A 23,970-nucleotide genomic window follows, 5' to 3' on the forward strand; every position below is an offset into this window, starting at 1 on the left:
TACCAGGAGACCAACTGTTTCTGTCGCCGCTGGTATCGATGAAGTTCTCTCCTCCGCCGCTTTCTGATGACATCAGATCTCTGCCATGTTGGTATCCCATGCGAATGGCAGCATTTCGTTCCCTTTGCCAGGTGACCAAGGCAACGGGTGAGTCCTGACTGGCCCTCACAAGCCCCGTCTCAGTCCTGTTGCCACTGCCTATGAAGGCTCAGTTGGTATTTACCTCCACAGTACTCAGCAGGACCCGGACCGAGAAGCAGTTTCCGCGGGTTCTTTAGCCCTGGGCCAGAGCAGTTCCGGGAGCCGGAATTCGGCTGCTCCGGGCTCGGTGTATGTTCTGATAGGAGCAGGCTCCAAGAAGCAGTTTCCGCGGGTTAATTAGCCCTGAGCCTGAGTAATTTGTCTGCGAGATGCAGGCGAATGGCAGCCTGAAATTACCTGTTCTATGGCTGAATGAGCTGCGATCAGTCGAAAACAGGGATGGTGACGTCAGCTCTCCACGATGGTGGCCGCTGGCTTCCTCTGTGGTCTGGCCAGTGTGGAGAACCGAATTGGACTGCTTCCTTCCCCCGTCTCAAACCCAGAATTCAGCACTGAGCACGGTGATTGCACAGCTGGCAGAAGCCCGCAGAATCCGCAGCGCTGTATCTTTGCGTTGCTATCTCGTCGTTTCCCAGCGTGCGCCGCAGACTCTAGCCACGGGGCGATTTGCTGAATAAGCAGCATGACCCTCCGTGCGGACAAATCTCTCGCGTTTGAGCCCCCGTAGCTGATCCTCGTGCGATGGAAATCCTTCCTCTAGATTTTGGAGCACCCCAATTTTGCTGGAAATTCCTAACAAGATAGCTTTTAGCTGTTCTAACTCGTCATTCTCCCGCACAGTGACGCGGTACACGGGGGTGATGCACTCCCTTCGCCACCATCTTCCCTCCCTAGTCCGAGGGATATTTCTTTTCGTCAATATTTTCATTCATAAAAGAAGTGTAAGAAATTGTGTTGTAGAATGCATGGGAAAACATAGAAAAGTATAAAGAAGAAAATTAAAACCACACATAATTAAACACCAAGAAGTACTGCATAAGAGTGAGGATTGGTTCCTGAAACCAGAATGAGGACTGAAAAGATGGGTTTGCTGAAAGGGTAGGAAAGGGGATGTTTTCCCTTCTTTTTTTTTATTTTAAAAAATTAGGTGTTGATAGATCTTTATTTTATTTTGTTGTTTATATGTGGTGCTGAGAATCAAGCCCAGTGCCTTGCGAGGCAAGCACTCTACCGCTGAGCTACAACTCCAGCCCTGCTTTCCCTTTTTTTGATTTCTGGTTTGCAGAGACTTTCCCCAAACCTTTGAATGGAAATACAAAGGTGAAAGGAGCTATAGAATGCTGGTAAACTTCAGAAACGTAGAATGCAGTCTTTTTTTAATATTTATTTTTTTTTTAGTTATAGGTGGACACAATATTTTATTTTTTATGTGGTGCTGAGGATGGAACCCAGTGCCTCACGCATGCTAGGTGAGCACTCTCCTCTGAGCCCCAGCCCCAGCCCCTAGAATGCAGTCTTTCTATGTTATCTTCACTCTGCACATATGTTGATCTTTCCCTGATGTTTTTCTAGAACATAGTTTAAACGGCTCTTTTGTATCCCACCTTGTGAATAGAGAGATCATCACTGATTAAAATACCCCCGCCCCGTGTACTTCTAGTTGGTTGTTTTTTGCTATTATAAATAGACTGTAGTCAGTATCCTTACACATCAAGTTTGTATGGATCTCTATTATCTCCTTGAGATACTTTGGAGTAAAGACCACTTGATCAAAGGGTCTATGTACTTTTTCATGCTCCTGATACTTTTGCTGGATTGTGTTCTGAAAATATTCCATGAGCTTATTCCCCAAGGAGAGATGCTTGAGAAGGAGCAGACCCGGGGACCAGGGGGTGGACTCACAGGAAGTCGACCTGGGGAAAGGGACTGGGCCAAGCCTCAGGGACAGGCTAACAAGACAGGGAAGGGGAGGACTCTTGGGAAAGAACCCCAAGGATACGAGCCAGAACCAGCAGATAAGCTGAGGGCAACACTGGCTCTGGAGGAGCAGGTTAAAGACAGCAGCAGAGAAGTGCCACTGGGCTCTGTGGGCCCTACGACATTTTTTCTAAGGCTGCTGGGTATTCTATCACACATGGGGAAACCGAGGCACAGCACTGATGAGAAATGGCAGGACACAGATCCAGAGTGACATCTTCCATTCCAAATCCCATGATGCTGCACTCAAGGTTTTCTGTACCCTTCAGGAAAGAGCTGGCCTGATGTCACCCCTTTGGGCACTTTGTGATGACGCAGGGCGCCCTTTCTAACCCAAGTGAATGAAGGAGCCATGACCATGAAGGGGACAATCTCTCCAAAATAAATGGATCATTCAAGCCCCAAGGCCACTATCCTGTGATATGTACTGTTCCTAAGCATAATAGGGAGTTTTAGGAGGCTCTTCTTAAAAGGATCCCTTGGCTCCCGGTCCAGATCCATAAATTGCAAGTGATTGTGAGGAGTTGCACCTGAGTGAGGCCTGACAATTATGCAGCAGGTCACAGCAAGCCGAGCCCACTGGGACCTGACACGGCACCGTGCTGCTCCACCAGGGTGCCTGCCCAAAGCCTGCATGATTTCAACACTAGCCGCTTTCCCCAGACTTGCCTTGGTAACATGGTCAGCAGAAAGTGGTGCTTGGTCCTAGGACTCCTTGCATTTTTATGGGCTGGATTGGCCTCTGAAGGCTCAGAAAAGCAAGAGGAAGAGACCTGCAGGTTGCTGGGCAGGTTTGATTTGAACGGATACGTAGATGCCCAGAATCATTCACTTGTTATTGGAGGACTGTTTCCCATCCACGCTAGGACCATCCCACCAAACGAATCTATTTTGGAGCCAGTATCTGCCAAATGTGAAGGGTAAGCTGTTCTTTCAGGCCTCTTTTTACATCTGCTACAGGTGGTGGGGGGAGGGCAGGCTTGGGGTGAGTCTGGATCTGCAGCCAGGACTCTCGTTCTGACGTTCTCTGACTCAAGAGAGATACTTCACCCTTCTCAGCCTGTTTCTCCAACGTGGGCATTCTGGGATTGTTTAGAACCTGGAAAAGCTCAGTGTTGAGGGTCTTTTCCCACTTGGTTAGAACCAAGGTAGATTTTGTATGATATGGAACACTGCACCCAGAGGGTGGTCTGTGGGCCTGCAGTGTCAGCTTCCCCGAGAGCCTGTCAGAAATGTAACCAGGTGGTGCATCTGAGGCCTGCTGGATCCGAGTCGGGTTTGGGCAAGACCTCCTGTTGATTGACATGCACATTAAGATTTGAGAAGCACCGATGTGAAGTCTCGCAATGTCAGGCTTCATTTTTAATTGCTATAGACTAAAACTCTCCTTACGTGAAATGTGCAGTGCAGAATACTGAATTATTTCTGAGCTAATGCTCATGGAGAGCTGGAAGTCTCCTCCCCTACTCACCTTTGTCCTGTCAGGAACCGGGATCCATGTCTAATCATCTTAACTGGCTAGTGGTCCACGCGAGGGAAGCTAAGAGGGGCCTCACACACGCCTGCAACCACAAACGTGCACACACACTTCACAGATGCACAGAGGAATGAGTACCCACTATTCCACTGCCATAGCAAGGCAGCTCCTTTTGTCTTTCTATATTCTTTCTTGGTGCATTTTCAAATGTATCTATAGTTCTTAAACGGTTGTGACATAGCACAGACGCAGTTCTATTTTGGACACTTGGTGTTGTAGAAGGAGTGTTTCCATGATGCTGTAGGGTAGCTGGGATCGTGAGTGCATGTTGTAAGAATGTTAGCCACCTCTTACACCATGAAACCTTTACGGACCGCGACTCCTTCCCTTTGGTCATCTGTCATGCTGCGTATCTGAGATGTCATCAGAGGGCGGGAAGGGCTGGTCCTGTTGTGGGCAAGAGGAAAGAATTGCAATCAGTCCTGCTTATCTCTTTCTAGACTGAACTGTTTTCCATTCCTTCAGTGACGCAGTGGAAGGCAGAGGAGGGAGGCTTTTTCTTACTGCTACGTTAATAGAGTCAGTTCATTATTTATCACACTCGTTTTCACTTCTTCTATCCTTACTGACAAAAAGTAAGACTTTGTCATATGTAGGGCACTAATACTTCATGGATGGAGTCACTCTATTCTGCACTCTTCAGTGGAACTTTGGAAGGTGATTTTCCAAGCAAGCCTAGATGGAAAAGCCAGTGCACCTATTTTTAAATACAAATTCATCTCCCCCTTAAAAAATATTTTGGCATATCCACTGTGGTTGGAATAGTGGTGAGAAGTAAGTACATTCCATTTTAAAATAATTCCTTCATCAGGGTTATTCTAGGATTTGCTTCATCAGTGCGATCAGCACTTGAGTGGTTATTGCTGGGCCTTACAAGTATTAGAAACATTTCAGAATCAGAGCTTCATGATCCACTTTCACCATAACAGCCACAGTGCTTGCTGTCAGTAGGGGGCTCAGAATTCTCCAGGCTTCTTGGGATTCCTCTGTGCAGGGCAACCTTTCCTGTGCTGGGGGAGGCCTCGTGGGAGGCCTAGTCTGTGTGGCACTCGAAAGCCAGGCTGGGCCAGGCTGGGGATAATCTCATTAGGGCAGTGTTAACCTTTACCCATAACTGATTCAAAAATTCACTTTGGGGTTTGGAGAAATCTCATTATAGAATTGAGCTTTGGTTGGCTGTCAGCTAGGTATGTGGGAGAGGAAGACTTTAAAAACGTTGCTCAGAGCAGAGGAAGACAAGGGTATGGAAGAAGGAGGGAAGTGTTGGAATTCCTTGTGGTTGACCTCCATGAGGGCAGGATTCAGAGGGCTTTTCTGTGGTGGGGGGCAATAAAGGTATAGATTATATACTAATACTGTGAATATCATAATAGAAATCAATGAGAAAATATCTCAAATACAACCCTTCCCGCAATTATTCTGGTCTCATTAAAAAAAAAAAATCTCTGTGAATCCTTATCCAAATGTTCATATACTTCATGTGTAGCTTTAATTATAGAAGCAATTTTGCATATGCCTGTTTAACTTAACACTATATTCACCCTGCAATGTGAGTTCCTTAACTAGAGGGTTTTTTTTTTTTTGTATATTTGTTTTGTGGTGCTGAGATTGAACCTGGGCCTTCATGTGCTAGGTCAGGGCTCTATTACTGAGCTATATCCCCAGCCTAATTATAGTTTTGTTATTGGAAAATGTTCACACAGTTGGTGTCCTACTGCTGGCATGTAGGTTGGCTCCAGTTCTCCAGTGTTATCAACAGTGCCATGGCGGTCATTCCGGGGAGACAGCATTTTCCCTTGGGAAGGGCTGTGTCTTCAAACATCTTCTCAGGGATGGAATTGCTAGTTCAAAGCAGGTGAATGTTGTTCTAGCTCTTGAAGTGTATCGTATTATTTTAAGGAAGACATGGCTATATTTATTTATTTTTCTTTTTATTTCTATATGACAGTGGAATGCATTACAATTCTTATTACACATATAGAGCACAATTTTTCATATCTCTGATTGTTCACAAAGTATATTCACACTAATTTGTGTCTTCATACCTGTACTTTGGATAATAATGATCATCACATTCCACCATCATTAATAACCCCATGCCCCCTCCCTTCCCCTCTCACCCCTCTTTTCTATCTAGAATTCATCTATTCCTCCCATGCTCCCGCTCCCTATCCCACTATGAATCAACCTCCTTATATCAAAGAAAATATTCAGCATTTGGTTTTTTTGAATTGGCTAACTTCACTTAGCATTATCTTCTCTAACTCCCTCTATTTACCTTCAAATGCCATGATTTTATTCTCTTTTATTGCTGAGTAATATTCCATTGTGTATATATACCACATTTTTTTTTTATCCATTCATCTACTGAAGGGCATCTAGGTTGGTTCCACAGTTTGGCTATTGTGAATTGTGCTGCTATAAACACTGATGTGGCTGTGTCCGTGTAGTATGCTGTTTTTAAGTCCTTTGGGTATAGACCGAGGAGAGGGATAGCTGGGTCAAGTGGTGGTTCCATTCCCAATTTTCCAAGAAACCTCCATACTGCTTTCCATATTGGCTGCACCAACTTGCAGTCCCACCAGCAGTGTAGGAGTGTACCTTTCCCCCCACATCCTCACCAACACTTATTGTTGTTTGTCTTCATAATAGCTGTAGAAATTTATTTAGTGGCCCAGGTAAATTTGGAAAGTAGCCTCCTGGATGATGAAACCTCAGTGCTCTGGTTGCTCCCTCTAGCTTCTTCCCCTGTTCCTGCCCTGACCACTCCTGGCTCCCTCCTTCACCCACACCCATCACTCTTCCCATCCCTCCAGTGTTGCATATCCTCTGGTCCCGGCGCCTCAGGTCCCTTCTGCCTGCAGGGTCCATCCCCTATCCACAGGTTACCCTTGAAGTCCAGCATGGCTGGGGACCCCTCCAGGCGGGCATTGCACCCACCCCCATCTCCTGGATTACCATTTTGAGCTACGATTGCTTGGCTTTTTTTTTTTTTTTTGCGATTACTGTTTCTTTACCTAAATTGCACTTTGTCCATTCTGTTCACTGTCATGTCTAGAGGGTCTAGAGCCAATAACTGGATGGTCAGTGAAAAAGGAAACAAGGCTAAAAACCCAAATAAAGAGAAACATTCCAATCTGCCAACAAGGCAATTTGCTATCAGGTATTTAATTCAAAACTATTTTTTTTTTTGAGCAGGGGACAGAGGGTTAAATACTATAGCTATCAAAGATATTACGAGAAAGAGTCATCTTGGGGACTTGCTTTCTAACAGGTTAGATCTCAGAATTTGGTTAGAACTCAGAAAAAAGAAAGGGGAATAGAATATATATTCCCCTTTCTTTTTTCTGAGAAGCAATGAAGAAAAATGGGGTAATAAACTGCAAAAGAAATATTCCCCTTTTAATGTGTGGAAATGGAAGGAGTGTGTCTTGTCTGTGGTGGTGAGCATAGCAAGAAGATGTATTTAATTAAACATCACTCAACATTAGTAATCAAGGCATGGCAGGAAAACTATATGATAGAAGTACATAAAAGCAGGACAAAATATTTTATATTAGTATATCATATATAACATAATTTTAGTAAATTTTATAATTTAAAATTATATCTACAATATATGCTTTATTATATATTATGTAATTATATAATGTATTATATAACTTATAATAAATCAATTTATAAATTTTATAATCTTAGAAATTGCACAGCATATGTTATACACTAATATATTCTTTTATGTATTCCTATCACAAGTACCTTCATATATTTATGTACTTTTTATAATGTTGATAAATGTCAGAAGAAAATAAGATGAGATAAGGAGGAGGACAGGAGAATCATATAGCACCAGGGCTGCCAGTAAGAGGGACACACTTGTGTCAGGGGTCATGGGTACTTGGTTTGGTGAAGACAATTATGAACTTAATCATATTTTTATGAACAGAGACAACTGGCAGTTTGAAAAATTTCCAGCATATAAAAGATATATAGGGCAAGAAAATAGCCCAAAGTCACTTCCCAGCCTAAACAGTCAACCATGAATGCAATTTGTATGTGAATCTTTCAAGTTTATAACCATCTGAGAGACACTGACTTTGCTCAGGCAATGGAGATCCTGCTGACTTTGGGCAAAATACCATTATCACCCACTCAACTAAAAGCACCTTTTTCCTCCAAAGATCCCCCACAGACCCATGCCTTACAAAGCCTCTTTCCTTTCCAGGTTCAACTTTCGGGGATTCCGCTGGATGAAAACCATGATCCACACGATCAAGGAGATTAACCAGAGGAAGGATATTTTGCCCAACATCACTCTGGGCTATCAGATCTTTGACTCCTGTTCCACCATCTCTAAGACAATGGAGTCGGCCATGGTGTTCCTCACAGGGCAGGAAGAGAACAAGCCCAACATCAGGAACAGCACTGGGGCGTATCTGGCAGGAATTGTTGGATCAGGGGGGTCATCCTTATCGATCGCTGCTTCAAGAATACTAGGGTTGTATTTCTTACCTCAGGTATTCAGAATATGGTGCTGAGTATTTCAAATAAGTAGAAATGGAGTGTGTGGAAACTGCAGCCCATGACAAGGGGCCTGGGGGCGGCTGGGCCAAGCTGCAGAGCCACTACTGGCCCTCTGTTAGCCAGCGAGTGAGGATAGCTACTTAGAAGTGACCTGACATCTCACCAGGCACAATGCTCTGTGGAATTTCATAGTTGAGCAATTAATGCTGGCCGGTTGATTGTTGGATGCCATAAGATACTTATAATATAGGCATAATATAATATATATAATATACTTATAATAATAATAGCTTATTATTCATGACCCTGTTCATACACCGACATACTGAAATGGGCCTGGGAATTACACAAGATGAGTAGAGTTTTGGCATGCTGGCTTTACAGATTATTTTAAATTCAGAGAGAGTGACACCTTTCAACATAAGAATAGATGACATTAGGAAGGAAGAATGGATTACTAAGAAAATACAAATAGAGCTCTATAATTATTTCTAAGGATGGCTCATTAAAGTATTAATAGTGGGACTTATTAATGTGAATGCTGAGTAAGCATATTTGTGTCCCTGAACTAATGAGGGAATTGGAGATAATTGTAAAAAGAATCATTTATACAGTGTCTCTTATACAGCTGAAAATACAAGTTTAGGGGAAAAGAAAAATACTGAGGAGCAGAACGATTAGGACTGGTCAGGTGGCTCAGCCAGTAAAATCTCAGCTGCCAGGAGCTGCCTGTCCATCCAACACTAGCTGCAGGCCAAACACAGACCAGAGACCTCTACATGAAATTTTTCCCTTAATGTCTTGGAGTAAATCTGGAAAGAACTGAAAAGAAACCTGTTCACATTTGTTCTCATTCACTAATTTTTTTTGTATTGGAGATTGAACCCAGGGGTGCTTAATCATGGAGCCACATCCCCAGCCCTTTTAATATTTTGTCTTGAGATAGAGTCTCACTGAGTTGCTTAGGGCAACACAAATTGCTGAGGCTGGCTTTGAACTCTTGATCCTCCTGCCTCAGCCCCCTGCCCAAGCACTGGGATTACAGTCATGCACCACTGCATGGGGCCTTATGCACTAAATTGAACAACATAAAATCTAGATTATCATCATCTGAATTTCACTCATGGAGAAACGAAGACACAGAAGATTTAGGTTACTCAAATTTAAGTCTACCATCTCACACTTATAAATTTCAAGGTCAGAACTGGGAATCAGGTGTCTTCGCTTCTTAAATGAGGTTCTTTCCTACGTTTGGCTTCCGTGCTGCTGCCTGTGTGATTCTACAGGAAAATGTGGACTTCAGCCCGTGGAGCAGGGACATGGCAGAGGTGGAGCAGATGAACGTAGCAGCGGTCTGGCCCTTGTGGGGAATCCATAGGGTGGAGGTCTGAGATGAGAAGCAGACGACCCTACTGGTGTGATGGGTTTGTCACATGAAGCAGGATAAGGGAGAACGTGACCTCAGCTCTTAATGGCAGAGTCAGGGAGGTCAAGGGTCAGCTCCTGCAGAAATGCACAGCTCAGGCCTGGCCACCTGGCCTCCATTCCTGAGGGCCACTGATAGGAAACACATGTGAGGATCTCAGGCCAGAGGAGGAAGGAAGTCTGTGTGCATATAGAACGAGGATGGAGGGGTAGCCTCGAGCTGAGACTAAAGTGGCACTTTTTACCACCTTTCTCAAGATGAGTCTTAGGACCACATACTCACAAGTCTCAGCAGAAGGGACAAGGAAAGAGAAGAAGACATAAAGAAGGAAAATATAGAGGGGTTTGGTGGTGAAGTAGGTCTGCCAAATGGATTGAGTCTGCTCCCTCCTCGTGTGAGTGAGAAGTGCAGTCTGACAAGGAGCCCAGCTGTCCTGACTCAGGGGAGCATAGAAGGGCAGGTGACCTCCCTTTTAGTGCCATGACCCCACCTGTGGAGAGCAGTTGCTGAACGTCATCATCTTAAAAATTGGCCCCTCTAGCATCATGGGGTGGGCTAGGAGAAGGGTTGGTAGGGAGGACCAAGTGTTCCCTTCAGCAGTCCCCGTACTGAGCAGGGAGAGGAGGGATGTGAGGATAAAGGGAGGAGAGCTGCTGAGACCCTTCCCTTTCCATAAATATGTGCTGAAAACTTGTGACTGGAGATTTAGCTACTCTTTTCTAATCACTGCATGGATCTTTTCAATTGCAGGTGGGCTACGCCTCTTCCTGCTCCATCCTCAGTGACAAATTCCAGTTCCCGACTTACGTTCGCACAGTAGCCAGTGATAAGTTCCAGTCCATGGCCATGGTAAAGCTTATCCAGCACTTTGGTTGGGTCTGGATGGGCACCATAGCAAGCGATGATGATTATGGAAAATACGGAGTAAAAATTTTTAAGGAACACATGGAGAATGCCAACCTCTGTGTGGCATTCTCTGAAACCATCCCTAAAGTCTATTCCAATGAAAAAATGCAAAGAGCCGTGCAGGCTGTAAAGAACTCCACGGCCAGAGTGGTCGTGCTTTACGCTTCTGACCTTGACCTCCATCCCTTCATGCTGGAGATGGTTCACCACAACATCACCCACCGCACGTGGATAGCAACCGAAGCGTGGATCACCTCAGCCCTCCTTGCCAAGCCCGAATACTTCCCATACTTCGGTGGAAGCATTGGATTTGCAATTCCAAGGTCTGATATACCAGGATTAAAAGAGTTTCTTTACGACATACACCCCAGCAGGGATCCAGATGATGTCCTGACCATTGAGTTCTGGCAGACCGCTTTTAACTGTACTTGGCCTAATAGCAGTGTTCCGTACAATGTCGACCACAGGGTGAACATGACCGGTAAAGAGGACAGACTGCACAGCATGTCTGATAAGCTCTGTACTGGACAGGAGAAGCTGGAAGACCTTAAAAACACCTACCTGGATGTGTCTCAGCTGAGGATCACCAACAATGTCAAACAGGCTGTCTACACCCTGGCACATGCCCTGGATCACCTGAGCAGGTGTGAGGAGGGGCAGGGGCCGTTCATTCCAGGAAACACTTGTGCGTACATACCTGACTTTGATCCTTGGCAGGTAAGCTGTGCCTTCACTTCATGAGATAACTGGACAATTATAAGAATTCATGCTCTCAGCACTCTCAATAGATGTGATTTTACATCCTCAACTAAAACAATGGCTTGCTGGTGTCCTGAATGTACCTTTTTAAGTTCCCATCTGTTAACATAGTTACTAGTTTTGTGAAAGATTGAAACACCTCCTCCCCAAACAGTGCCTTAAACAAGATAGGGTTTCTTCTTCGCATGGATGAAATTTCAAGGTCAGTGTTCTAGGACTGAGAGAGGGGCTAGGGGACCTGCTTTCCTCTGGTGTGTTGCTCCAGCCATGGCCCAGGGCTTTGCCCCGTGGTCCACCATGGCTGCTTGGGCTTCCAAATCACGCCCATGTTTCAGGCAGCAGGAAGGAGAAACGGCAGACACGCGTGCTCCTCCATCGAGGATTCTCCCTGGAAACCCCACACAACCCTCTTGACATCCCAGGAGCCAGATGGCCACATCCAGCCTCAGGGGAACTGGAGATGTGGTCCTCAAAGGGTGTGGGAGGACATGGCCTGCCTGCTAGGATCTGCCCTTCCTGCCCCTGGCCGATGTTGCACAACTCCCGTTGGGACAGAGCTATTGAGTGGTGTCACCAGGACATACGTGCCCCGGGGGCTTCCCTGCCTTTCTTCTTCAGTGTCTCCCCTCTTTCCCTGAAATGATCGGGCAAGATATCCCTGGGCTGGCAGGGTCAGCCTGGGATGCAGGCCCTGTGGGCACCTGTGGCTCTCTTGTCACCCCTTCCTTCCTTGACCCTCACCTCCTGTAGCCCTAAATTGTCATCTAATAGAATCTACAGTGGCCAGGACAACTGCACCCTCCTTTTTGCTTTTATTTGCAAATTATTTGTTTCTGTGTCCAGGAACTGGCCCATATTTTTAAGAATGTTTTTCATTTGTCTCATTTTCCCTCACCATTAGGTCAAGGCCGTGCCTCCCACAGGAGGTTTCTGATGTGATTGTCTCTTGCTATCGGGGACGTTAACTTTGGCCACTTGGTTACAGCAACGTCACTGTGTTTTTCTACTGTGAAGTCACCATGTTTCCCTTTAACAATTCTTTTTGTGGGGCAATATTCTGAGGCTCTGAAAGTGGCCTGTTTCCCTCACACCTTTGCCTACACATCTTAACTTCCATTGACGATTCCTCTTAATCACGCAGTGTTGTTTGGAAAATGATGATTTTTCTATTTCCCTCATTCCATCTGTATTTTTTAGCTGGGATTCTGCTCCTCCCTCACAGACCTGTTTTATCAATATGGACTCAGGGATATATTTTTTTAAAGTCTATGAGTAAAAATCCATAATTGTCATTATTTATTTTGTTGCTCTACATTTCCTAGCTTTGACCTTGGGAGCCACTCTGAGTTGGCTCTTGTTTCCTTTGGACATGTCCCGGTCATTTCCTTACTTTCTGGACCCCCAAGATGTCCCATGCTCATCTAGTGTCCACCCAGCTTTGTGGTCAGCCACTTCTGAGTCCTGTTTCCATTAACTGAAGAATGTACCTGAGTGCACTCAGGACCTGAGTGCGAGGTGTGCTCATTGTTACTAAAGAAGTCGTGATCAGTGCAAAGAGAGAAATGAAGTCATGCCAAAGGGGACTCTCTTCATATTAACAGAGGTCCTCTGGGTATGCCTTCTATCATAAAGAGAACCCTTTTGTATGGCGAGTAAACTTCTAATTTTTTATTTGAACATTTTAATATTAAATTTAACTTTGCTCAAAGCGCAAAGTTTTTGGAAGCATTGCAAAGAAAAGAGTCTCTGGCGAGGCTCCAGGGAACACAGGGTGTCAGGGTGAAAGTTGGTGGGTGAGTCTGTTAGGTGTCCATGTTCCTTGATCTAATCCCATGTCAGCTGTAGAGTGTTAATACAGACATTTACTCAACTTCCTAGAGGTATCAGGATACAACTTTATATTTGTTTAAAACCCAGATAACTATGCACTCTGTGCTCCTTCTCCTTAGTTCACCCCATTAGACGACTTGGTCTGAAGTATATATTTGGAAGGCTTTTTTAGTCTTGTGTTTGGACATTTCTAAATTCTCTCCCTGGGGTGGTGTTAGGGAGCTGTGTCCTACCATTTAAGGACAACAGACAGAGGGACGTGTGGACGGGTCTCCCTAGGGAGAGTGCCTTGGAGCATCTCCTTGTTGGACTCTGGTGAAGATGAGGAACGGAGGAACAGAGTCCCTCCCCACTGACCTGACAGAGTCGCCTGCTGGGAACTCCCGTGTGGATTGCATGTGGATTGCGAAGGGTTGCAAGAAACAAGGGAGACACGAGGCCACGTGACCTGGTGTGGTCTTCGTGGTGGGCGGTGACTGCAAGACTGGCCTTGGGGTACTTGCTGAGGAAGGGCTGTCAGGTGTGTGACCCTGACCCCCAGACAGAGGCAGTGGGGACCTTTGTCCTCTTCCCACAGACAGGAACCTGGTGCTTGCTTAGTGCATGCCTTACCCGAGGTCATGAGACATGAAAAAGCCAAGGGACTCCAGATGGCCAGACACTGACCACCAGGCCTAGTTTGTGCCGTTCCTGGTGTGTGGGCTGGTGGCTGGACTTGGTGGAGTTTACCAAGACCCGATGTCTCCCTGTGCAGACTGGTCACCTCGGCATAGAGAATGCACGCTCCTCCCTCCCTAGGGCTGGCTGGGAGAGGCAGGCTTGAAACAGGAGCGATTTTCTCAGAGGGTCCCTGTAGATCCTTCTGTGGGGGCAGAAAATGTCCCACCCTCTGTCCTGCCCTTGGCCTGGCTCTTCTGTGCATCCTCGTCCCTGGAGCCCTGCAGGACTTCAGGATGTACAGACATGTTATTGCTTTGGCTTAGACTCTCCTTGTTCCAAGTAATTACCAGGCTCATTCCTATTCATCTTTTTAAATCCAGCTCAGGTGGCCACTTTGGGGAGGTGAAAAATTCCTGTTTCTGCTAAGACAATTGTTGGCCAATCTCTTGTCCCTGCCTTTCCCAGAAGCAATGTAGACCACCTGAGTGCCACCGTTGAGATGGTCTAGTCTTACCACTAGGCCGTCAGCTCTGCAAGGCAGGGAAGAGGTCTTTGTGACCTTGTGTCTCCAGCACCAATACCTCGGGCAAGGAGGGGTGGAGGTGGGAGTGTAGCCTGCTGGTATCTATAAGTTAAAATAGTCTCCCTTCCCTTGATGTGGAGGCATTAGGAGCTATTTGACTCCACTATGCCTTAGTAGAAACCAATGTCATCCCCCCCAAAAAAATGCAATTAGAATTTTCTAGTGACCAAATTTAAAAAACAACAACAAAGAAAAATAATTGAATTTAATAATCCATGTAGCCCTGGGAGGGAGGCAGGGGAGTGGCATGAGGATAGGAAAGATGGTGGAATGATATGGACATCATTTTCCTAGGTACATGGATGATTGCACCATGGTGTGACTCTACATCATGTACAACCAGAGAAATGAAAAGTTGTGCTCCATTTGTGTACAATGAATCGAAATGCATTCTGCTGTCATGTATAACTAATTAGAACAAACAAAAAAAAATTCAGTATCTCCAAACTAATGTTACCATTCTATCATAATTATAATTATAATTTTGATATTATATTATCATAATTTGATAATATAATATCAAAATTATAATGTGAAGTTAAGAACAATATAGTTCACATTCTTCTTTAAAAACTTAGTTTTTGTCATCTAGTGTACATTTTATACTTATAACGTATCTTAATTTGGCCAACTACCTTTCAAGTTGGATTTGTTAGACGTGGCTAAAAGTGATTGATGGATCGTACAGTGAAAATATAGAAGAGGAAAAAATATCATTCCATGAGTTAGGTGGGAGATTGAAATTGTTTTCCTTCTGAAGCTCTGATTTCCAGACAATTAAATTTTTACAAATTGCTTTTCCCCCTATTGTCCCCACCCCCCCGCAGCTAATGTTCTATGTGAAGACGGTTCAGTTTACAACCCATGATGGAAAGACAATACAGATTGATAAGAATGGGGACGTGATGGGACACTATGACATTCTAAATTGGCAATTAGATGATAATGGAGAAATTGCCTTCATGAAGGTTGGAGAATATATATTTACAGAAAATAAGTTTGAACTTGTTTTCACAAAGAATTCGACAATATTTTGGAACACTGAGTCATCACAGGTTAGTTGCTCTGACTTTCTATTTTGTTTGCATAGAAAATTGCATTTCTATATTAGTTTAGGCACTAATGCAGTAAAAAGAAGTCATTTTCTTCAAATTTAAATTTAATTTTACCAAGTACAGTATACCTTGACTCTATGTAGATTCAGATATTTTTATTTTTTGAATATTTTCTCGGAGTGCAGTTTTTAAAAAATATTTTATTAATTGTCAGTGGATCTTTGTTTACATGTGGTGCTGAGAATCAAACCCAGGGCCTCACATATGCTAGGCAAGTGCTCTGCCACGAGCCCCAGCCCCAGCCTGGATTGCAGTTTTGAATATCAGTTTTACCATTTTGTTTTCTTCTTCCAGGACTCCAGTTGTACTTATGTTTGGCCTCCTTTATCTTCCACTTCAAATACTTTCTCACCCACTAGTTCCGCCCTTTTCTTTATCTCATTCTCTTTGTTATTTTCTTGCCTTTATTCAATGATTCTCCATTCAATTTCCATGGAACTATGTTCTTTCTTGAACCCCTTTGTTGTGGCATGGAACTGGAGCATCCCTCATATGTTGAAGGTTTGGTCCTCAGGGTGTGATTGGATTATGAGAGCTCTGACTGCATCAGTGGATCAATACATTTGGGGGTGGAAATTGTCAGCAGGGGGAAGTAGGTCACAGAGGCCAGCCCTGGGGCCTTGGCCCCTTTCCTGCCTCTAGCTGCCATGAGCTGAGCAATGGTGTTCCCCTCACCTCCGGCCTAAAGCAATGGTGTCAAATGACCATGAACTGGAACCTCGGAAACCATGGGCCAAAATAAGTCTTTCCTCCTTCAAGTTGTTTTCTTGGGTATTTTTCACAGCAACAAAAAGCTGAACAACACACCCTCGTTATTTCTATATTAATTTCTCAAGTGTTTTGGACTTTTTCTTAAGTTTATTTTCTGAATTTTTTTTTCATTTCTTCCAAATTCATATTTTTTAAGTCCTTATTATTTTTAAATTTATTAATTTATTTTTTGAATTTTAAAATTTCTTGTTTTGAAATTTAAAATGTACTTTTAACTGACACAAAATATAAAACCTTTGCGATTTATGGAATAATATGTAATGTTTCAATACCTGTATTCATTTATGTCAGGTTAAACATATCTCTCTGTCTCCTCGTTTTTTATTTCCTAATGGTGAAAACATTAAAAATCCCTCCTTTTTTTGGTACTGGGAATTGAACCCATGGCCTTGTGCATGCAAGGCAAGCAGTCTACCAATCAAACTATATCCCCAGCCCCCCAAATCCCTTCTTTTATCTCTTTGAAATATCAGCACATGATTGTTATCTGTAATCAACAATAGTGAACCAGAACTTCTTCATCCTAACTGTAACTTAATGCCCATTGACCAACCTTTCACCATCTCTCCCTGGTCTCTGGTAATCACCAAAGTTTCTATGGATCAACTTTTTAACTCCTACATATGGAAACAGTGGCACTTGCCTCTCTGTGCCTGGCTTTGTTTTGCTTACCATCATGACCTCAAGTTCCATCTATGTTGTCACAAATTCCATTTTTTTATGGCTGAATAGTATTCCATTGTGCATATATGCACCACATTTGCATCATTCACTCAGATGATGGACACTTAGATTGTTTCTGTTTCTTGGCTATTGTGGATAGTGCTGCAAGAAACATAAGTGTGAAGATACCTCTTCAACATACTGACTTCATTTCCTTTGGATACATGCCACCAGGAGTAAAATTGATGGATCATATGATATTTCTATTTGTTAATTTTTGAGGGACCTCAGTATTTTCCATAATGACTGCTATAATGTCCCTTCCCATCACCAGCAGGCAAAGGTGCCTTTTTCTTCACATGCTCACTAGCACTGCCTTTTGTCCTTTTATAATAGCCATTCTTATTGGAGTGAGGTGATAACTTATTGTGGTTTTGATTGGCATTTTCTTGATGACTAGTGATTTTGTACATTTTTTCACATACCTTTTGTCTATTTGTATGCCTTCTTTTGAGAAATATTTTATTTAGGCCTATAGCCCATTTTTAAATTGGGTTATTTGGTTTTTGCTATGCAGTTTTTGGAGCACCTTCTATATTCTGTTTATTGACCTTTAGCGTATGTATAGTTTGCAAGTATTTTCTCCCATTCTGTAGGTTGTCTCTTCACTCTGTTGATTGTTTCCCTTACTCTACAAAGTTAGTTTTTTTTTTAAGTAAAAAAACCTTAAATATGATGTAGGTCCATTTGTATATTTTGGCTTTTGTTTCTTGTGCTTTTCAGCTCTTGTCCAAAAAATTGCCCCTTCCAATGTCTTCAAGCATTTCTTTGTTTTCTTTTAGTAGTTTTTTAAATGCTTTACATTTAAGTCTTTAATCCATTTGAGTTGGTTTTTGTGACTGATGAAGATAAGGATATGCTTTCATTTTTCTGCATGTGGATATTTATGTTCCCAGTACCATTTATTGAAAAGACTTCCCTCTCTCCAATGTGTGTTCTTAGCATCTTTGTTGAAAATCAGGTGGCTATAGATGGCCTGGATTTGCTGTCAGGCTCTCCATTCTGTTCCCTTGGTCTATAGTATGTTTTTATGACAATATACCATGCTGATTTGATTCCTATATTTTTTATAAGATTTTGAAGTTTGGTAGTATAAAGCCTCTGCTTTGTTCTTTTTTTTGGTTCGAGATTGCTTTGGATACACACACTCACACACACACACACACACACACACACACACACACACACACACTTGGTTCCACATGAATTTTAGGACTGTTTTTTCTAGACCTGTGAAGAACATCATTTTATTTTAGGTCACTTTAGATAGTATGGGCATTTTAACAATATTGATTCTTCCAATTCACAATCACAGGGTATCTTTCCATTTTTCATTTCTCTTCGATTTCTTTCATAGATGTTTTATTGCTTTCTTTATAAAGATCCATCACCTTTTTGGTTAAATTTATCTTCAGGCACTTTACTTTTTTAGCAGTTATTGTAAATGGATTGCCTTCTTGATGTCTATTTCAGATCATTGACTCTCAGCATACAGCAGTACTACTGATTGTTGAACGTTGACTTTATATCCTTCTACTTTGCTCAATTTATTTACAACTATTAATTCTAATAGTTTTTGGTGGAATCTTTGGGGTTTTCTATATATAAGATTTGTCGTCTGCAAGCAGTGACAATCTGACTTCCTCTTTTCTAATTCTGATGCTTGTATTTTCTTACCTGATTGCTCTGGCTAGAACTTCAACAGAAGTGGTAAAAGTGGGCATCCTTGTAAGATTCCAGATCTAGATAGCTTTCAGATCTTCCCTGCTCGGTAGGACAGTAGCTGTTGACTTATTATTATGTGTGGCCTTTGCTCTGTTAAGGAGCACTCCTTCTATACCTTATGTGCTCAGAATTTTTATCATGAAAGGGTTCTAGATTTTATCCAAGGTCCTTCCTGCATCTTGGAGATGATTATAAGGGTTTTGTCCTCCTTCAATAGATGTGCCTGTCATGTTTGTTCATTTGCATATGTCAAACCATCCTTGCATCCCTGGGATGAATCTCATTTGACAATGTGCTGTGGAATCCAGTTGATTTGTATTTTTTGAGGTTTTCTGCAGGTATGTTCATCAAGGATATTGGCCTGTAACTTTCCTTCTTTGTTGTGTCCTCGCCAGGCTTTTATCGAGGTAATGTTGGCGTTGTAGAATGAGTTTGGGAATATTCCCTGCTCTTCTTTCCAAAAAAATTTTTGGAAATTTTTTTTTAATTGATATTAGTTCTTCTTCGAATTCCCATTCCATTGCAACAGTGGGGCGGTTGGTATGCAGAACTGCAGCTCTGATATCTCACAAGAGAAGAGGTTGGTAAGCTGGAGACTGGTCTCTGGCCTACAACATCAAGATGAAGCCTAAGAAGTATTGGTGACAGTTAAGCAGAAACCCTGTCACTTACCAGAAGTTAAGAAGAAACTGTTACTTACAGACAGTGGACTTTTTTGATCTTTAAGGAAGTATTATTCCAGGGAAAGTAGAACTATTGAGCTTCTGTTAATCTATTTTAGTGTCTGCTCCTGGGTGACCTGGCCGTTCCTCAGTTTGGCTCTTGTGAGTCGTGGGTAAGCATGGATCACTGTAGTAAGATGACTTTAACTCTCCAGGGTAAATATCAGTTTCTAAACATGGCGGGAGGAGTCTCTGTGAGGTGAGTGGGCTGGAAGCTGCCAGATCACCATGGTTGAGAATGGGTGTGATGGTGAGAGACGGCGCAAATAGGCACCGCCTCATTGTTCATGATGGTTCTTTAAATAAAGGCACATGGAGAGCTCTTTCCATAGACTGGAGTGAGCGAGAAGTCCATCACAATCTGTGGGGATTTCATTGTTTATCTTTCAGAATTTGAGAGTGCCTTGGTGTCACTCCCTTTTGGACTAGCTACTCCTCAAAGTGCTTTGAAAATATCATCTTATATCTGTCATCTGCCTGTCTATCTACCCACCATCTATCATTCTTTGAAAACTTACAGGTAGCTTATCTATTATGGGTGCATACTTCTGTAATGTTTTACCATAACCTAGCCCAGAGATTTCTAATATTTTCTGTTATCTAGGATTGACTTTGAAAGACTCAACATACAATAATTCTGGTTTACAAAATAAATATGAATGTGATTATTCACTTTTCAAAATGAATCTTTGCTTAGTGGAGAATAAATTTTATCTCCCTTCTTTACAGGAAACTTTCCCAATAGACTAAGATATAAACTGATTCATACATTGTACTGATTCTGGATTTCAAAGTGTACATCCTCATAGAATAGAAAGGGAGCCTGATTTCACTATTGAAATTTTTAAACCTATTGTTTTAGCCAGCTTTTTTTGCTGCTGTGATCAAAAGACCTGATAAGAACAATTAGAGGAAAAGTTTATTTGGGTCTCAGTCCATAGACAGCAGGTCTCCAGAGGTCTCAGTCCATAGACAGCAGGCTCCATTCCTCAAGACTTAAGATGAGGCAGAACATCATGGCAGAAGTGTCCTGGAGGGAAGAGCCTCAAGACATGGTGATCAGGAAGCAGAGACAGACTCTAGTCACCAGATACAGAATACATACCCCAAGGGCACGTCCCCAGAGCCCACCTCCTCCAGCCACTCCCCACCTGCCTTCAGTTACCACTCAGTCCCATCAAGGATTGATTCACTAATTGGGTTAAGGTGCTCATAACCCATTCATTTCAGCTCTACACCTTTTTGCATTGTCTCACACATGAGCTTTGGGGGATGCCCCCCATCCAAACCACAGCACCCATTTAGCAAGAAAACATCCCAGCAGGTGCCTTTTCTGCCTTTCTTTCTGCCTTCCCAGTTTTTTTATATCAAAATAAGTGTATTTTTCAATAAAGCATTTATAAAGTCATCTTTGTTTAGTTATATTGAGAAAGGGTGTTTAGTTTCCTGTATAAATGACAAAGAACAATCATTTATTGGTTTATTTTCATATCTACTAAACACATTAGTCCATCATCATTCTTTTCTTTTCTTTATTGACCTTTCATGACTCATCTTTGACTTTAAGGTGATGTTGGGATGACCTTGCTGAAAACAAACATTTTTCAGGTTTGCAAGATGGTTCTTGGGGTCACAGGTCTCCCCCAAATAGGAGCACACTTGTCAAATGGTTCCCTCCTAGAGCCCCAGGGACAGGGAGCTTTGCCTGATCCCCAAGAATAGAAGGAACTAGCTTTAGGATTAGCTTTGCCTTTCTAGAGGCAACGACCAGACTGTCCTTCAGCAAAAGTTCTCTCTAGACCCTCTATGTCGTTGTTCTCTCTGTTATTGTCATCCAGCACCTTGGGTTTCCAAGGATACCACGAAACTTCCATGGGAATCCAATGGGAGCTTTCTTGGACTCACAAGTGGCAGAGCTGTCTGTGTCATGTCTGTTTGTCTTTGCTAGCTTCCCCATTCCGTGTGTACTGACGTGTGTCCTCCTGGAACGCGGAAAGGGATTCGACAGGGGGAGCCCATATGCTGCTTTGAGTGCATCCCATGTGCTGACGGATACGTGTCAGAGAAAGCAGGTACCACGGTCACTTTCTCATGGATGTCAAAAAGTGTTACATTAACTGTGCTGGCAAAGAGTTTCCTTGGAAACTTTTATAAGTAGATGTGAACAATTTATAATGAAAATCATTAAAACCCATCAGATCATTGGCTGTTCTATGTAGAATGAAACAGAACAGAACAATAACACTGGGTTTTGGTTCCGAAGCTGCTACAGTGGGGAAAAGACACATAACTGAGAAGTTAATAAGGAAAATTCAAAACAAAAGATGTGAAATGTGCAATATGAATAATTAAATTCATAAGAAGTCTTTAAACTCGTTTATGAGATAGGTTAAATCAGAAAAAAGATTACTTACAGTTCTACATTCTACTTAGTTTTCTGTAATTTGGAACCATGAGATCTAGAAGTCCATAGGTTTGCTGGGTGTGATGGTGCACACCTGTAATCCCAGAGGCTGAGGCTGAGGCTGGGGCAGGAGGATAGCAAGTTCAAAGCCAGCCTCAGCAAAAGTGAGGTGCTAAGCAACTCAGAAGTGAGGTGCTAAGTGACTCAGTGATATCTTGTTTCTAATATAATACAAAAAAAGGCTGGGGATGTGGCTCAGTGATTGAGTGCCTGAGTTCAATCCTGGGTATCAAAAAAAAAAAAAAAGACAATAGGCTTAAGGTCGTAGTACTTCAAGTGTGGACTCTGTAATCATCACTGCATGAACTCCTCATTTCAGCACTAAAAATGCTAGCTTTTAAACTAACCGAGTCCTCGTCACACTCCTCTTGATTGTTTCACCTCAGTAATCAATTTTCCTCTCATGGATTGTTCTTAGCTCATAAGGATACATATCTCCTTTCTCAATAGACCATTGGAGAAAAAAGAAAGGGACCTGATACCTGGCGAGACCAATGGGACAGGTTGACATTGAGAAGGGGGACTAAATTTTTAAAATTAAAACTCACTCCCCGTCTGTGATAACGGCACGCTCTGAAGCCGTGTTATCACGACTTCTTTTGAGAGGTCATGAACATTCCACAGAAGGGATTTTCAGTGCATCCTTGCTGCAAGCCCATGGCTGCTCTGGGCTCCTCCCAGAGATGGGAACACTGGCCTTCCCTGCAGTCCACCTCTGTCCTTTGCTCCGTAGGTCAACGGGAGTGTGAGCCGTGCAGTGAAGACTACTGGTCCAACGTGCAGAAGAGCCAGTGTGTGCTCCAGGAGGTGGAGTTCCTCGCCTACAATGACGCCCTGGGCCTCACCCTTGCTGTCCTCGCCGTCTTTGGGGCCCTGGTGGCCTTGGCGGTCATGGTGGTGTATGTGGTGCACAGGCGCACGCCCCTGGTCCAGGCCAATGGCCGGGAGCTGAGCCTCCTCACACAGGCTTCCCTGGCCACCACGGCGCTGTCGTCCACGCTCTTCATTGGCAAGCCGTGTACCTGGTCCTGCATGGCCCGCCAGGTCACGCTGGCCCTGGGCTTTTCCCTTTGCCTGTCTTGCACTCTTGGAAAGACTCTTTCTCTCTTTTTTGCCTACAGAATCTCCAGATCCAAAACCCGACTCATATCCATGCACCCCATTTGTCCAAAGATCATTGTGTTGCTCTCTGTTCTGGTGGAGATCGGCATATGCACAACCTACTTGGTATTTGAACCCCCAAAGGTGTACAAGAACATGGAATCCCAAAACATAAAGATCATTCTGGAATGTGATGAAGGCTCTCTGGAATTTCTGTGCTTCACATTTGGGGTCGATGTCTTCCTGGCCTTGCTGTGCTTTCTTACAGCCTTTGTGGCTCGTCGGTTGCCAGATAATTATTACGAAGGGAAGTGCATCAACTTCGGGATGCTGGTCTTTTTTATTGTCTGGATTTCTTTTGTCCCTGCTTACTTGAGCACCAAAGGCAAGTTCAAGGTGGCTGTGGAGATATTTGCGATTTTGGCATCTAGCTATGGCTTGTTGGGTTGCATGTTTGCTCCCAAGTGCTTCATTATTCTGCTGAGGCCAGAGAGGAACACGGATGAGGTCGTAGGAGGGAGAGTCCCCACTGTAGATAGGAGCATCCAGCTGACCTCAGCTTCAGTGAGCAGTGAGCTGAACAACACCACAGTGTCCACTGTTCTGGACCACTAGGGCTGAAGCTCCGTGTACCCCTCAGGACGACCATGGTGACGTTGCCTTTCGGGTGGCCCCTGCAGCAGCTGCCTGACAGCTCTGGATAGTGCTGTGGATTTGGGCTCTGGTGGTGTATCTTAGCAAGGTGTGTGGAGTCTCATTCTGTAAGACACTAGCGAGGATTAGGATGCCCTTTGTTATTGAAATTGTAACTATTTCATTCAGATCTTTCATAATACTTAGGTTTAGGAGTGCATAGGAGAGGAGCTGAGAGGCACAAATGATAGAGAAAAACATTGGTTCTGGAATACATCTTTGTTCTTAAACCATGAGTATCCGATCTAGACTTCTACATTAAACAAAGTCATCGGGTGAGGATCCAGAGAGACTTCTCCATATCCTTCTACTGTCTTTCCAGAACAGACAGCTTTTCTCTGACTGAGCTTAAGAATGGCAGCTTATAGGTGCTCCTTTGGAGCAGGGGGTTTGGATTATTCATGTTTCAAAG

At 43.4% G+C, this 23,970-nt stretch overlaps 1 protein-coding gene across 1 annotated transcript; it reads left to right on the top strand.

Annotated features, from left to right (window-relative positions):
• Nucleotides 1–2,697: 2,697 nt before the first annotated feature.
• LOC107143127 (vomeronasal type-2 receptor 1-like) lies at nt 2,698–23,611 on the top strand. Its single transcript, XM_015486738.2, has 6 exons — nt 2,698–2,939; nt 7,782–8,073; nt 10,257–11,129; nt 15,072–15,299; nt 21,249–21,372; nt 22,498–23,611. Exons 1-6 carry the CDS (start codon nt 2,698–2,700, stop codon nt 23,478–23,480), a joined length of 2,742 nt encoding a protein of 913 aa, XP_015342224.1. The 3' UTR covers nt 23,481–23,611.
• Nucleotides 23,612–23,970: the final 359 nt, after the last annotated feature.

This window comes from Marmota marmota, unplaced genomic scaffold, assembly GCF_001458135.2.
Source record: "Marmota marmota marmota unplaced genomic scaffold, marMar, whole genome shotgun sequence".
Taxonomy (NCBI): Eukaryota; Metazoa; Chordata; class Mammalia; order Rodentia; family Sciuridae; genus Marmota; species Marmota marmota.

Coding starts and splice junctions, on each gene's coding strand:
- LOC107143127 (XM_015486738.2), top strand. CDS start 2,698: ATGGTCAGCAGAAAGTGGTGCTTGGTCCTAGGACTCCTTGCATTTTTA. Junction 2,940..7,781: donor GTATCTGCCAAATGTGAAGG/GTAAGCTGTTCT, acceptor TTTCCTTTCCAG/GTTCAACTTTCGGGGATTCC. Junction 8,074..10,256: donor GGTTGTATTTCTTACCTCAG/GTATTCAGAATA, acceptor TTTCAATTGCAG/GTGGGCTACGCCTCTTCCTG.